Source organism: Argopecten irradians, chromosome 5, assembly GCF_041381155.1.
Source record: "Argopecten irradians isolate NY chromosome 5, Ai_NY, whole genome shotgun sequence".
Taxonomy (NCBI): Eukaryota; Metazoa; Mollusca; class Bivalvia; order Pectinida; family Pectinidae; genus Argopecten; species Argopecten irradians.
In genome coordinates this window covers 2,504,184-2,521,054 of record NC_091138.1, presented here as the reverse complement: position 1 = coordinate 2,521,054, position 16,871 = coordinate 2,504,184, and the positions used below count along the sequence as shown (strand labels likewise).

Genomic DNA, 16,871 nt, shown 5'->3' with positions numbered 1-16,871 from the left:
TTTGAATAAAGCGCCTTCAATCACTACAATGTTTAGTACCTTCGGGTTTTGTCGGAATTTCGAATCTTATCTGACGTCCACAACACATGCACGTGGTGATCCAGGTAACTAACGTAAGCGCATATGTGTTTGTTTACGTTTTCCTTCTGGCTAATATGAGCAAATCGTGCTGGTACATTTGTATATGCCCACAGAGCTAGTATTTGAAACATCTTATTCAAACGTTGCCATAATTCAATATTGTGTGTATCAAATATTGTAATGTGTGAGCATTATTTTCTTTGTAGAGCCAGACTGCTGAGGTCAACCACAAGTGTTGCTTGCATTTTCTCTTGGTTTCGGAATATTTCGGCATCTTTCCAACCTATTTTTCACCTGTACAAGTTAAAAAAAGATTTTTTGCTTTTATAATCAAAATGACTTACAGGGCTGCAACTTTATAAAAAGTGGTAAAATTAGAAAGTTTAAATCTCGTACAGACGGAGAAAAATGTGTATAACACTTAAACATTTTTGACTATGACAAAAACAGCGAATGTGATTGACCATACAACTTTAAGCATTATTCTCAATATCTGTTGGGTTTATGAAGTCATAGACAAAAAAATGGAAGAACAGTCCGTCTTTAAGAATGTCTGTCCGTTTTTGAGATATTGAGCTTATACGTTAATTTGCGTAACTAAATCAGGAGCTAGTAAGGCATTAATTTTCGTGCTTTTAATTACTTTCACATGAACATTAAAATAATTGAAGTCTTGCCGCATTGATATGTTATCCAATAGTTCAGTTTGACCAATAACTGTGCTGCTTTTAAAGTTTCCCGCAAAAACGTTCCTTATGCATGACGTCATAATAATCGATGTACAGTCCTCTCGATATATGTGAAAATAACTTAAACTACCTAAACATTGAAATGAGTGTAACACAGGAAATCAAATTATTACACCGTAAAATGTCCGTACAAAAATAAGGATTTGAACAAGGGATATTGTATACCATGGTTTATTATAACAGTAACCACTCACTCTCTTATGGTATAATGGAAACTCTGCATTATATTGTTATTTACATTACAATATTTCATCATTAAATCATCATTTGAGAGCTAATTAGGCAAGAATTAACTACAACAATTAAATCATTCTATTTATTGTTTATCAATTCGGAAAGGAAACAATATGATGGATTCTTTAAATTGCATATCGATAGTGGAGCTGTCATACCAAATCTACCCTGCTCTACAGAAATGAAAAAAAAACGCAAATTCTAATTTGAAGATGAACGCTTTAGTGATTCATGGCATTGTTATTTATTCAATTTCTTCATTTTTCCCTGAAATTCGCTAACTTTGCTATAATTGTTTACGAGCTTTATTGCAACAATTCAGAAATGATGATAGGACAATTACTGCTGCGGTAAATTTTAATTCTACTCACAATGCGAATTAAGAACTTTATTATCGCTGTAAAAGCAGTGTAGTTATTGTCAAATGCATTGCAATATCTAAATATGTCGTTAGATGAAACTTCACCATCCTCTCTTTCGGAAATGTCAAATTTTCTTTGGTCATTGACCGTCACGTAATTGGAATTGAATTCTTGAAAAAGCTCGGATGACATCTCGTTTCCTCCAGTATTATGTACATCAAACTATAAACGTCAGATAGTGACATGTTATCATAACCATCTTTATTTAGAATCATTACGCACGGAGCGAGTGACATTTTCAGGAAAAAAACCTTGTTTCACTCGGCAAAGGACATTATCAATTCATTCATCTCTTTAGATACATTTGGTCTATTCCAATTCAAAGGCTGAAATAGACTGTTACGATGTTCAGAGGTGAATGAGTAATTAACGATAACTACAATAGAGATCACGTCTTCAGTAGACAAAACCAGACAAACAGAATCGTGAGCTTCATAAGAGAAAGGAATCTCCTATTTACATGTAGAATACAAGCGTATAACGTATGCTATGGAATAAACTTAAAATGTCCACATATTCTAGCCTGCAGCATCGTGATAAAGAATTATCTAAATAGCCAAAGTTTTCTTTTTGTTCTGACATGTTGATTCATTATTTGACGATAAAATGTACACGGCAAATTATCAACTTCATTTCCTCGAGTTCGATCTGTAGAGTCCACATCAGATCGATTTCAGCTCATGCGCAGTTAGGCCTACCCGTGGATTATGATGTCTGACGAAGAAACGGCCATTAACTTTATTACATTTTTATTTCTGATCCCCGAGATATCATGATCTTATCGATATTTGGTAATAATTTATCCTTGTTGTAATGGAATACACATGTTAGCTTGAGCTCAAAGTTCAAACTATAATAAAACTACTGTTTACTTGTTTATCTTTACATGATATATCACCTATTCCATGGTATATACATCATTAGGACAGATATCTACACTCATCCTCGTCAGGTGGAAAATCTTCCATCAAACAAACATCAGTCATAAGCTTAATCTTTGTATGTGGTGTGGAGGTCCTCTTTTACGGAAACATATAAGTTATCTCGTTATAACGAGATAAAACGAAATACTACATGGTATGTATAGACTTCCGTATCCTTCGACCAGGAAGTTAGAATGAAATAGTTTAGATATTATTCAGAATTGTAGTACACAATACTACTGATGGATGTTAATGTAAACTATATACTAGTTGTTTTTGTTGTCAACTCTTTTAGCTATGCCGACTTGTTGATGAGCCAGTAACACGTCTACATACGTGTTGGAATTGGCTTTGCTATGTTTACTAACCACTGATCCATCCTTTTTGTTTTGTATCTGGTGTTTTTAGCAGGTGGTTCAATATTACAATATTCTTCTATCACTGTCCCCTGTTATACTTACTGTAAACCAACTTCCTTTCGTGTGCGATTTATTTTCGTGAAATCCGCGATCAAGGTAAATTAGTTGAATTTTTTCTCCGCTAATTAATATCTTAGACAATTATTGTACAATTTAATTCAAAGATTTCTCTATTCAGTTTAAAACAAATCGCGAATGTTAATCTCCGCGAAAATGGTTTGAAACGGAAATCGCGAAATTTAGTAACCGTGAAATACAGTTGATCTACAGTATCTACAGAAGAGGTCGCCTTCAAACAACCTCATGGTTATCCATGTCTGTACAATCAAGACAATCACAATCCAGACTGACAAATGAATAACGTTAAATTTGTTTAAAACTACCGATAGAAACAACTGCTCATTTTATCGAGGATTCCCTATTGACCCGAATATATAGTCACATGAGTGAAGAAGTAGGGAAACCTCTTACATCCGGTAGTCATCGTAGGCATTCTAAAGAGAGCCTATATTACATTTGGCAAGTGTTGTACTTGAAGGATTCCGAGGACAAAATGGTCCACGGGTTTCCTTTTTGCATGGCCTTTAGCTAAAAATCGTATTTCCTACAAACGCTTGTATACTAGTATGTGTTGGACGCCGTCTATTTCCCAGCCGTTAATGGGTCAATGTTGGTATTAATACAGCTACTTCCTGTCTGAATATCGTAGTTGTCTTCATTATTACATACTGATATTTACATCAAGGTCAGGTATATTTAAGGAAGTGCCAAATTTGGAAGCTGTTGGAATGCCAGAGACCAATTTACCTTGAGAAAATACTATTACCCTATGGTCCGTACATGCTGAGTGTTAACAAGTCAGTCTAAATGTAGATGGCTTAAATGTTTGATACCTCAATCCTTTGGTCACTGCAGACTAGTGTATACAATATGTTTAGAATTATCTTTTTAGTTTAACAATCTCCACCACTCATATTTGTTGAAAATCATAATTCAGTATCACATCCTTCACAACTCGGACACTGAACCTTGGCCAATGAATAATACATTTATTTATAGCAATTCGTAATAAGTTAATTAAGGGCACGTACAAAATATGCTTTTATACCCATGGGCCTTAACGGTCACCTGAGCTCGGATACATAATGAAACTAAGACATTTAAATACTATATATTTGCTCAGCAGCCCTTGAAGTCGGGCAGTGATTTTGACTTTTTTTTTTATTTTTGAAGAGTTTTTGGTCCCATCAAATCTGTGAATTCAGATAATTTTTAAAATGTTTTGTCATTTTGACTCTGTTTGGCACCGCCCCTCAGGGTAATATAATTCGCAATTTTTGTAAAGGAGCTAAAGGCCTTTCAATCTATGAAGAGTGTTTGATTCTCCCATTTCCAGAATTTCAGAAGAAGATATTTGGAATTTTAGCCTATGTGACCCCCTTTGTCCCCGTCGTTAAGGCCCCATTTCCTATTACAAATGACCAAATAATACTCAAATAATGTGTTTTTTTTCTAAATAAACTATAGAAAACTTAACCCCCTCCCTAGGGGAAAACCTGAGGCCCTAGGGTCATATAATTCATATTTTTTGTAAAGGACTTTAAGACCTTTCTATCTATGAAGAGTTTTTGATTCTAACACATCTGTAAGTGAAGAAGAATATTTTTGAAATTTTAGTCAATTTTACCCAATTTGACCCCTCTCATAGCCCCAAGGAGTCGGGGTCCATATAATTCAGAATTCTGATTGGCCTTATACTTTAGAAGGTTTGTGCAAAATTTCATTGAAATTACTTAAGTCGAAAATGTAAAAATTGTATGGACATGCGACGCACAACGGACGACGACGTAAAAAAGGCGAATAGAATAGTCCACTTTAGACTTCGTTTCAGGTGACCTAAAATATAAAGATTTATCATGATCTGTACAAAGTCCTTGTAAATATCAACTGCCATCTCTACAAATTCGGATGTCGTTGCCGTCTGGAATCTGTGAAAAAATTTCCTAATACCGTCTATATATTACTGAAACTATGTCAGCCTATGCAAATCTTTACGGAATCGGTAATAGTAATATAGTTAGTAGTATATTGTAATACTGCAGCAGAAACCTACAGCTCGAAGTCATCATGAAGGCAATCTATATTTGTTCATTTTATTTATTAAGTGTGTTGACAGTTCCGTTTTTTCTGCTATTTAAATACCCCATATAGAAAACAAATTTATATCCCATGGAGACTTCTTTTCTAGGTCAAGTTTACATCAGGAAGCCATAATTATGTGGTGGATCCGAAAAGTCAATGATACACATCGCCATCAATAACTGTTAAATGACAATGCAGTCAGCTTATATTGGTTTTATGATGTCTTATTAGAATTTCGACGCAATACACTTTTGTCGAATGGACATTTACGCGTGTTAGATAGAAATATTTGATGAAGACGCGGATAAGATTCCAATCAGCAGTCCTTAATAGCAGACCTATACTGGTTTGTACATAGGAATTGGTCCTGAAGGTAGGGCGTTAGAATTGTACCTTCTGTTCCTATTGCATATGAACGTAAAATGCGACTAAATTGTTCTTCCTAACTAACTTTGTTCTTCCTAACGTCTCCCTTGACAAAACCGCTTTTTTGGCCTTTTCTTGACCGCTCGCCCATGCGAGGTAGGTTCTGGCTTCTGTCCCTGGCCGAGACACACAAAGTCTTTTTGGTAGTTAGAACTCCGCATACAGGAATTCGAACAAGTGGTTCGCTCGTTGTCAGTATAATGTGACCGGGTGGGGTATGTTGCTTGGTATCTTTGGTATCATGTTTAAGTGATATGGCACTATAAAATGTCAACAGTTCAACTATTCAAAAAAAAAAAAAAAAAAAAAAAAAACCAGCACGAATATACCACAGCCTCCCAAAACAGGCACATCACTCTACATACACGCTGCACATCGCATACACGGGAGGCCGTCCTTACATGACCCTGGCTGTTAATAGGACGTAATTTAATCATACAAACAAACAAAGGAATTATTATGGAGTTTGGAATGGCAAAGGACATTTTCAGAAGAGAAAAAAACTAAACCTTACACAAAACAATAATTTAAGATAGATGATCGGGTGATTGGACACTGTATGGTATAGGTTAAGACAGATATATTTTGTAATAATGATATTTTTGCAAATGGAATGGAATTTATGAAAATCGTTTGATGATATTAGCGCGAAATTGTTTAAAGCGCAGGTTCAAGACACTTAATCGCAAAACAATCGTTATATGCAATGGTAGTCTTAATTGAAGTCGCGAAATTAAAATGCTGTGAAAATATGTTTGTTTGTTTGATTATTTTAACGTCCTATTAACAGCCAGGATCCTGTAAGGACGGCCTCCCATGTATGCAGTGTGTAGCGTGTGTGAAGTGCGAGATGTGTGTTTTGGGAGACTGAGTTCATGTCACTTATAATATTCAAGAAAATCGATTCAGCCATTTTTTTTTTATTTTTATAATATTGAATTAAATCTGTTATGATTACTGTTTTGGAAAACGTCGACTTTTTACGTGCACGGAGGGCATGACAAAAACCGTTGACGAACCATTGATTTCGCTATCGCTATGAAGGTCAATTGCAGTCAGGCTAGTTATGGGCAAAAAAGGGACAATGTCCGATTTCAGACATCGATCCTCTCGCTCGATAATAGAAATGTCAATTTTAGAGATATCTTTCCGGTAATACGACGAGATTACAGCTGTTTGTCGCGTCGCTCGTCATTAGCGCACCTGGTTATGTCTGTTGATTCTTACCTGTAATTTTATTTTATTAATGACCTGTTGTTGTATTGGTTTTGGTATTATTAGATTTTCATATAGCTTTACGTCAGAAAAGGATATTATTTGATTTCCAACAAAAAGGTACCGATTGATCCTTATTTAGAAGGTGGATATATCTGTGTAAGTAGTGAAGTGACAGACAGCTTATTTATCTGTGCCTTCTGGATATTGTGTTACTAGTGTATAAAGCCACATGCAGACAAGGTAAATTGATGTTTCGTCTGTGTTCCCAAACATCAAATCATACGACGATCTCAAATCCAAACATTGTTAATTTGACATACGCCAACATCAAAGATACCTAATGATAACGACACAAAGAATAACACAACAAACCGGCATTACCTACCAGCGGTACGGCAAAATCGATACTAAAGTATGGTCAATTACTCCGGGGGATCTCCCCCTCCCCCTCTGACGAACAGCAGAAACGATTCCACTGGCCTTATGCTTGCTAAACAAATTGTTTATAGGGTTATCAGCTGTTCTATGTAATGAGTAGGCTTGTTTATTTGTAATCCGTCGTCGGTTGAGCGCCTAATTGGGCCGGTACTTCTGCTAGTATACACTATTTATTGGCCTTAGATTTCTCTTTTTCAAATAATGTATCCTCGTAATTAATCATCGTCACATTTCTCTGGCACAGCTCTCTTCTGATGTCAAGGGCGCTTTAGAGATATACTAAACATTTATCGCAAACATTCAACATCGGACAAGTGCTTCCTTAATGTCGAAGGAAACCATTAGGACCGTAAAATATATACTTTGGTGCCGTAGATGTATTTCTGTGATTAAATGATACGTTGAGAGATGCGCCAAGGCCAGTTCACTGTCTGTGATTAAGCCATAATTCAGTAGAACCACTGGATTGAGTGCTCTCTGTAATAATCAATAATTTTGAAGTAGGATGTAACGATAGCAAGGTTAAATTGATGATGAATTAATCAAACTATGTGCATGCGACGTTTTTATCTTTTAATAACCAGGTTTTCTTAGTATCTCTTTTAGTAACAGTTTACAAAAGCAGGGCTAGGAATGTGAAGTGAATCAAACACTATCTATCAATATTACTATAATATTATACACAAAAGTAATTAAGTTAATTGCAGTGGTTTATCTCGGGTATATTAAGTTTAATTTCCATAGATAATGTATTCATTCAATCTAGTTATGGACAAGGATATCTTTATTAATATACTTATTGTATGCACCATTTGCTCACCATGCAAGCACTAAACAAATATCTATAAAATAAACATTAAATTGTTTGCTATATTTTTATAACCTATATCAGTCACTCAGATGTCACGAAAGCAAAAAGCTTAGATAACATGTTATATGTAATAAATGTTTTGTTTTATTTTTCAGGATTTTCACAAGTATTTGATTCACTGAGGAAGCCACTTCCGTTGCCGTCACCATGGAAACATCATTCAGTAACTCCACCAACACGTCATATGAGTATGACTCGCTCGAGTATTGTGATGACGAAGACAACACGTCATCGGTAGCTAACAACACGATGGGCATGCCTAATGCCATTTCTAGCATGACTGTTATCCTTGTGACCTCGTACTCTTTAATATGTTTCATCGGACTCATCGGTAATGGACTGGTGATATATGTTGTGCTTCGCTTCGCTAAAATGAAAACTGTCACAAACTTATACATTTTAAATCTAGCTATTTCTGACGCTTTATTCCTCATGAGCTTGCCGTTTTTGATAACGACATCCATTCTACATTACTGGCCTTTCGGAGCAGCCATGTGTAAAATTTTCTTCGTGTTAGTGTCCATCAATTTATTTACTGGGATATTCACATTGACTGCACTAAGTGGGGACCGATACCTGGCAGTATGTCATCCAGTCCGCTCCAGCCAATACAGGACCACCAATATCGCGTTCTTCGTGTGCCTGTGTCTCTGGTCCATTTCTTTTCTCGTCATGTTACCCATAATTCTCTACTCCACGACGGTAAAGCAAATGGGCGACGATTCCCACGAGACCTGTACTATCGTCTGGCCCAAAGGTCAGTTGATACCTGCAGGTAAGGCCTTTACCTGGTACACGTTCCTGCTGGGATTTGCGATTCCTGTCTCGATGATTTCCGTTCTTTACCTGTCCGTTATCCTGCGCTTGCGCACAGTAGGACCGGTAATTAAATCCAAGGAAAAGAAAAGAACGCACAGGAAAGTGACCCGGATGGTTTTAACAGTTATCTTTGTTTACATTATATGTTGGCTGCCCTACTGGGGATTCCAGGTTAATCTTACATTCATGAAGTCTGGCTTCAACTTATCAGAATGGCGAGTGTACTTGTTCAGCTTCTTTACTGTGCTCACCAACGCCAACAGTATGCTTAACCCAGTATTGTATGCTTTCCTAAGTGACAATTTCCGTCGTAGCTTTGCTAAAGCGTTCAAATGTCTGGGCCGGGCGGATATGGACCGCAGCATATATACTAGGGAAAGCAGTTTTCCCGCTAAAAGTAAACAATGGCGAAATGACTCGTGCAAAGCGCAAAAGGGTGATAAGTACGAAATGGCCACCATGCTAACGAGTGCTGAGAACACTCAACAGAATGCTAAATCAGGAAGCAAGGGCTCGATCAATGACGAAGGTAACTTGTATGTAGATAAAGAAAGTCAGACACAATGACTCCGAACGGCAATCACGTGGTAACAGAAATCACGTGATTGTAAAGTACAGAAACAAGACTATTCCCCTGGTCTGTGCTGTTTTACAGATGGACGCTTCACATGCGCACGACATTTGATTAAATATTGGACTTTAATATGTGAACATGCCAATCGTTGATCGATTGACATGCAACGGTTAGCCATACTGCCTTTCAGTAAACAAGGGACAAACCAAGATCATGATTGTTTTATTACGTAAACATTATCAGTTTCACTTACTGAACACTTGGCCTCAAATGTATTTCTTAATTAAGTCTAACTACTGACACCAACCGGGTTGAACCCATAGTGATGGACTTACTTCAGACTTACAACTTTGATCATGTCGCCACGTGAAACTTTCCGACAGATCTTTGTGGACGATTTTCTAAAGATCCTGCTTAAGGTGTTTCAACGAGACCGTGCTTAAATGTTTCCGAATGGTTTCCTGTGACCTGAGACGCAGTATAACGTGTATATTATAATACACGGACCGTAATGGGCCGAATTAATATAAGAAATATATGTGAGACATCTATACCTAAATCTTTAATGTCATTTATTGTTATCTCCGTTTATTTGAACATATAGCTCGCCTGTCGTACACAGTGAAGTGCAGATATGTGTAATATTTATTTTCATGTCGTTTATTGTAAATCTTATCACAAGCCAGTGATTTCCAATCGATACCAAAAAGAACCAAATTGTCCAGAAATTTAACATGAAATGCGATAATAAACATTATTGATAAATAAACAATATGATAATCAATACATCGTACACATCATTAATGTAAATACATGTAATCTATTATCCACTGGTGCGTAAACTGAATTTATCACACATGACTAAATCACATAAACCATTCTTTTGAAATTATTTACTAAACATGCAGCTTACACACAAATATAAAACCATTTTTGTCTTACATTTACATTTCTAGGATTTTTTAGACAAAATATGCTTGTGTAACGACGGTATCTTTTCATCTGATTCCAAGATATATATTTCCAACATGGAACTGCTCTATATTTATATTTGTATTTGAATTCATTAAAAAAATAATATTAAGAAAACGGCATATCGATGTTAATGAACATTTATCGTAATGTATTAGAATCATGTGTAATACATTTCTTATGGGCTGTACCAGGACTGTTTAACAGATCAATATATATTATGGTCAAGGTTTGAAATATTGTTACTATAGAAACAATTTCTCTGATTGACATGTTGTTATACTTTGCTATTATACAAACATATGATTTATATAGAATGAATGAGTGAGTTGTGAATCGTGTCAATTATGAATACCAATCTGTGCGAATGATTGTAAAAGTGGTTTTTTTAATTTTATTTTAAAAATCCTTTATAATTATAGATGGAATTGCGTTTTGAAATCCATACTATACAAATACATGTACGTTTCTTTTAAATCGCGTTGTAGCAAAGTCCAAGCAATCCCTGCTTCGTTTGTTCAATGGTACCGTTACCAACTCTCTATCTTATCAACTATTTAAAAGCTTACATTGCGACAAGAATTTTCATAATTTAAATATTTGCTTTATTTTTGTTTGTTTCACCGTTTTGTAATACATTGGTTTATGATAAATATATAAAGAGATGGTCTAAATAGGAATGGTTGCGCGCGTAAATATTTACGGATTTGAAAATATACACTTTCTTTTTGGGTATAGTGTTCATTGAAATCTTGGTGTATATGTTGACATATATATAAATGAGTTGTTGATATTAATGAATATATTTTCTGAATGTCAATTGTATGTAATAGACTGGTTAAATGTTTATGTTGTTTGTGTAATAAATGATTGTTAAGTAAACTAGGTTTTTGTTTTATTCGAGAGTAAGTTCCGCAATACAGTATAACCTCTCTAACTCGAACAACTTGAATACCCCTATACGTAAAACTAATCGCATGGCCCCGACCGTACTCTTTTTATTTCATGTAACAAAACCGTGGATAGTTCGAACAGCGTTTAGTCGAATTTCCCTTGTTCCTCGAACAGATGTATATCCGCTTATCTTCGAAGTCAGAGTAATTAAACCATCTATTCGTTAAAGAGGCGGTAAGTCTTAATGTTCTATCTACAGTATTGTTAATGCGCACTTTTATTCATTTCTATCCAATATTATTATCCCATCGGTTGAAAATCACTGTTATAATAATAAAAATCGTATAAACTAAATGTTCAAATACCATTGACAGACATGGTGTATCCTCATGTGATATCATAGTATTTTTTGTTATTTTTATATCAATGAACAATCATTGATGACTCTAATACTCCGTATTCCTCGAACTATTAACCGGATCCATGTACTTCGAGTTACAGGTTTTTTTTACTAACTTTACTATTAAATTGAGATTGTATTTCACATGTCATAAATGATTTTTGATATTTATTTGAAAAAATTCCTCTCGTGACTTTGCAACAAAGAATATCGTGCTCGACATCCATTGCATCACGTTTCAGTTCACGCATAAAATACCATATATGCAAAACCAATGATTAAACATTATTAAAGACAATAGCGCCTAGTTCCACACCACTGAGTTAGAACTGTGTTTAAACAGTCAGTGCACTTAGTTTTATTAATATACTGGAAAAACACTTTGAGACCAAGAATAACAAACATCAGGAAAATGTGTTGTAACGGTACCGTGTGCGGTTAGCTAATAAACGACAAATTTCCTGTTCTTGGTTGGTAAAATTTAAAAAAAAAAATCGAAATATGATTAAACATTATGATCAGTAATAACACTAGATATCGGAGATGACAATTTTGAGAATTATACTAATTCATCCCACCCTATCGTACACTGTACGTAATCAGTCTGTACTATAAACGAAGAACAGTGGAGTTTAGTCACTGGGTTTCCGAGGGTGGACTTACACATGTTAGAAAGTTCAGAAATATACAGTATAATCTGAAATGATGTAAAAAGATCAGAAATATGTACAGTATAATCTGTAATGATGTAAAAAGGACGGAAATACATACAGTATTATATGTAATGATGTAAAAAGGTCCAAAACATATACAGTATGATCTGTAATGTTGTAAAAAGGTCCGAAATATATACAGTATAATCTGTAACGATGTAAAAAGGTCCGAAATATATACCGTATAATCTGTAATGATGTAAAAAGGTCCGAAATATATACAGTATAATCTGTAATGATGTAAAAATGTCCGAAATATATACAGTATAATCTGTAATGATGTAAAAATGTCCGAAATATATACAGTATAATCTGTAATGATGTAGAAAGGTCAGAAATATATACAGTATTATCTGTAATGATGTAAAAAGGTCCGAAATATATACAGTATAATATGTAATGATGTAAAAAATGTCCGAAATATATACAGTATAATCTGTATTGATGTAAAAAGGTCCGAAATATATACAGTATAATCTGTAATGATGTAAAAAGGTCCGAAATATATACAGTATAATCTGTAATGATGTAAAAAGGTCAGAAATACATACAGTAAATCTGTAATGATGTAAAAAGGTCAGAAATACATACAGTATTATCTGTATTGATGTAAAAAGGTCAAAAATATATACAGTATAATCTGTAATGTTGTAAAAAGGTCCAAAATATATACAGTATAATCTGTAACGATGTAAAAAGGTCCGAAATATATACAGTATAATCTGTAATGATGTAAAAAGGTCCGAAATATATACAGTATAATCTCTAATAATGTAAAAATGTCCGAAATATATACAGTATAATCTGTAATGATGTAAAAATGTCCGAAATATATACAGTATAATCTGTTATGATGTAAAAAGGTCCGAAATATATACAGTATAATCTGTAATGATGTAAAAAGGTCCGAAATATATACAGTAAAATCTGTAATGATGTAAAAAGGTCAGAAATACATACAGTAAATCTGTAATGATGTAAAAAGGTCAGAAATACTTACAGTATTATCTGTATTGATGTAAAAAGGTCAAAAATATATACAGTATAATCTGTAATGGTGTAAAAAGGTCCAAAACATATACAGTATAATCTGTAATGATGTAGAAAGGTCCAAAACATATACAGTAAATCTGTAATGATTAAAAAAGTAAAAAATATTTACAGTATAATCTGAAATGGTGTAAAAAGATCAGAAATATATACAATATAATCTGTAATGATGTAAAAAGATCAGAAATATATACAGTATAATCTGTAATGATGTAGAGGTCAGAAATATATACAGTATAATCTGTAATGATGTAGAAAGGTCAGAAATATATACAGTATAATATGTAATGATGTAAAAAGGTCCGAAATATATATAGTATAATATGTAATGATGTAAAAATTATCGCAAATATGTCATTATCACGTTATTAAATCATTTAGAGAATTATGAACACAATGTACTAACACTTGAAAGCCCAATCTACAAAGGCATTACAAGGCAAGGAGTAACCTGGGAATTGGCTTGGTAATCCCTACTAGTGCAGCATTAAGTCTGACATGACTGGTGTTTACTAGTGTTGGCAGACATCACAAGATACATCCATATAGTTAGTGGTAGTGATAGCGAAAAGGGAGACAATATAAGAAAATATTGTCATTTGACGCTCTACTTAAAGTAAATAGTCGGACAAAGAAAACAGCCTAAATGCATTAATCAAAATGACAGTCCAGTTCTGCTTACGTTGTCCTGTTTTGACCATTGGAATTATGAAAAATCCCCGTGTAAATTAAGAATATTTTTAAGAATAACTCTTAAAGAAAGCAAGGCTGCGTGGAAATGTCAACAGGGACATAGCCAGCCGGGGGGACATGTTAGGATTCCTATAAATTAAATAAACTTCTTCACATGCACAGCAATTTGGACAAGAAACTTTATTTTTCTATTTCAAAAGAAATAAAAACTCGATATAACCTAGTTGGTAGAAATTATACTGGATATACTAACACCATTTCTACCGACTTTAGCCTTCATTTGCCTGACTATTCACTTTAATATTACAAGTTCCCTGAAAACCTAAAAGTTCAATAAACACCAGTGTTACAGATAAATGTATCCGTCCCTTCGGTGAATTTTAGATTTCATTGTTCCAGACAATATCGTACCAATGAAATGTTAAGGGAACACAGTAGGTGGACAGTACAGATGCATTGAACTATGATAGTATCATTCAAACGATATAAAATATAAAAAAAATGATTCTCACACTTCTACAACTCAATTCATTTCATTGATAAACAAATGGTATTTTATAACTAAAACGTAATGTAACACTAGGTTGCAGTGTGTCGAACTGAAAACCGCTGTAGTTTTCCCTGAATGGCATTCATCAGGAATCGACTCACGAATGTGACGAGACATGTATTAAGTCACTGCAGCTGTGACTGTCCTGTGCGGATTCGTTCCCGTGCTATTTTGTGTCCAATAAATGTTTATTGACTCTGTAGCTTCCCCTAGTGGTCTCTCCGTTCACTTCATTAGATGACGGTTAACTCCCATGTAGGTTATATTAAGTTTTTATTAACCTTTCGATGTTTTCTATTCCAGCTAAACGTATCTTCGAACCTATCTTTTATTGACTCTCACTTAAATGAAACATGCTTTTATGTCTGTATCAGCTCGGATGTCCAATCAAAGGATGGTTTCACTCAATATCATTTACAGCTCCCGTTACATTAAGGAGAACATTTCATGTAGATCCATTCAGATTTTAATTGTATTTGTTTCATTTAATCGTGACCGCGTTTCCTGAATGTCATAGTGATATATTTATATGTTGTGTTGTTCTTCTCATGTAATGGCTGATGTGCCCTGAGATAGGGTCACGTTAGTGAAACTGCAATGTCAACGCAATGTTGTCTTAATAAAGGCAAATATTATATTAAATACATATTATATCGCCGACAGAGCATAAACTGTACTCATCATTTGAACAATAATTGGTGTTTACTCGTGTATATATATATATGTCTTATTAACACAAAAAGTAAACTAATTTCGTTTTTTGTACACGTGCAATAACTACTGCATTCTATATAAGACACAGTGCCATGGAATTTTTTCAGAGATACAATTCATAAGTTTTAATATTTTTATCTTGGCAGAAAACTTAGCAGCCCAAAATTTTCAATGGTAGTAATGGTGTAAAATAAGTAACCTTTGTAACCGAAGAAAAATACTAATTCACCTGTTCCTGTTTTTGATAGAGAAAAAATAGCATTTGTCAGCGGTGGAGCATTTTTAAGGATACTTAAGGAACGGATAACCGTCAGCTTCTAATAGTTTAATATGATGTAATATACTATCAAATATTATGTATAGAGTACTAAATCAGTCTGTGCACCTGGCATTCTTTGTATTTTTCAAGATCCCATAAAATTGATGTTTTAATTAAGGTTTTTTTTTCGTTAACGACTTTTTTTTTTCTTTTTGCTATTAGTTATCAATTGTTGAACTCAATAGTAGATTCTTACCTTCTATAAACTAATGACTGTCACTAAATCAGCAAAATCTCGAAACATAAAGTACATATTCGAAACTAGTCAGCGAAAATAGTAACCAGAAAACGACAAATGGCCAGATGTCGAAAATAATACTGTGTGACCATGTCTTTAACATGGTTCTTGAATAATTGTCTAATTATCTCTTTTCACAATTTTGTTTCTCGTTGTTATAGAATATCTGTAATCTCTCACATATTATTTCCATCATCCTGTTTCGAATCTACTTAGTGACCTCCACTATCCCTATTTTTTATTTTTTATTTTTATTTTCAAGGATTCTCTTCGGTAGCTTACTTAAACAAGAAAAACTAAATTGTCTATTAAAGAGTCATCAATGACATTTACAGTTTACACAATTAAAAACAATAAGTTAGTGACTTAAATACGTATCTGACTATTTTGAACCGAGTTTCGTGGATATTTAAAAGTAAAACTAACACAGGGTTATTGCACTTGTTCTGATGAAAATTGCTCGTGTATGTATACAATCATATATGGACAGTGATATCTCGAACCGAGGGTAATAGTCCGGTTTGTCAAGACCTGCCAAGAAAAAATAAAGAGAACATATTTTTTAAGCATTTTCACAACCCCGATCATCACAGAGGCGTTGTTATACGTCCACATAAATGGCTCCATCCACAAAGCATGTCCTTAAGGGCATGTGAACTGATCTATAATACCAACTCATTGTGTCAGATAGAATGCTATCTCCTCTAGTAACACGGGATCACTCTGTAAAGTCTGAAAGTACAGATTAAAACTATAACAACCCAAATAAAAGTCTGAAAGTACAGATTAAAAATATATAACAACCCAAATAAAAGTCTGAAAGTACAGATTAAAAATATAACAACCCAAATAAAAGTCTGAAAGTACAGATTAAAACTATAACAACCCAAATAAAAGTCTGAAGTTTAAGGTAAATCATTTGGAAGAGTACTTACCAAACAAGACTGTACAAGGCTAAACAATAGAATGTATAATGATGTAGTGCTTTTAAGACACCGCGAGATTAACCTAC

At 34.2% G+C, this 16,871-nt stretch overlaps 1 protein-coding gene across 1 annotated transcript in view; it reads left to right on the top strand.

The window, feature by feature from the left end:
• Positions 1-11,152, top strand: part of LOC138322650 (somatostatin receptor type 2-like) — a 62,066-nt gene extending 50,914 nt beyond the window's left edge. Inside the window, exon 2 of the mRNA XM_069266651.1 lies at positions 8,019-11,152. Coding sequence (XP_069122752.1) covers positions 8,071-9,309 — 1,239 coding nt within the window. The 5' untranslated portion in view covers positions 8,019-8,070 and the 3' untranslated portion in view covers positions 9,310-11,152. The remainder of the gene's footprint in view (positions 1-8,018) is intronic.
• Positions 11,153-16,871: the final 5,719 nt, after the last annotated feature.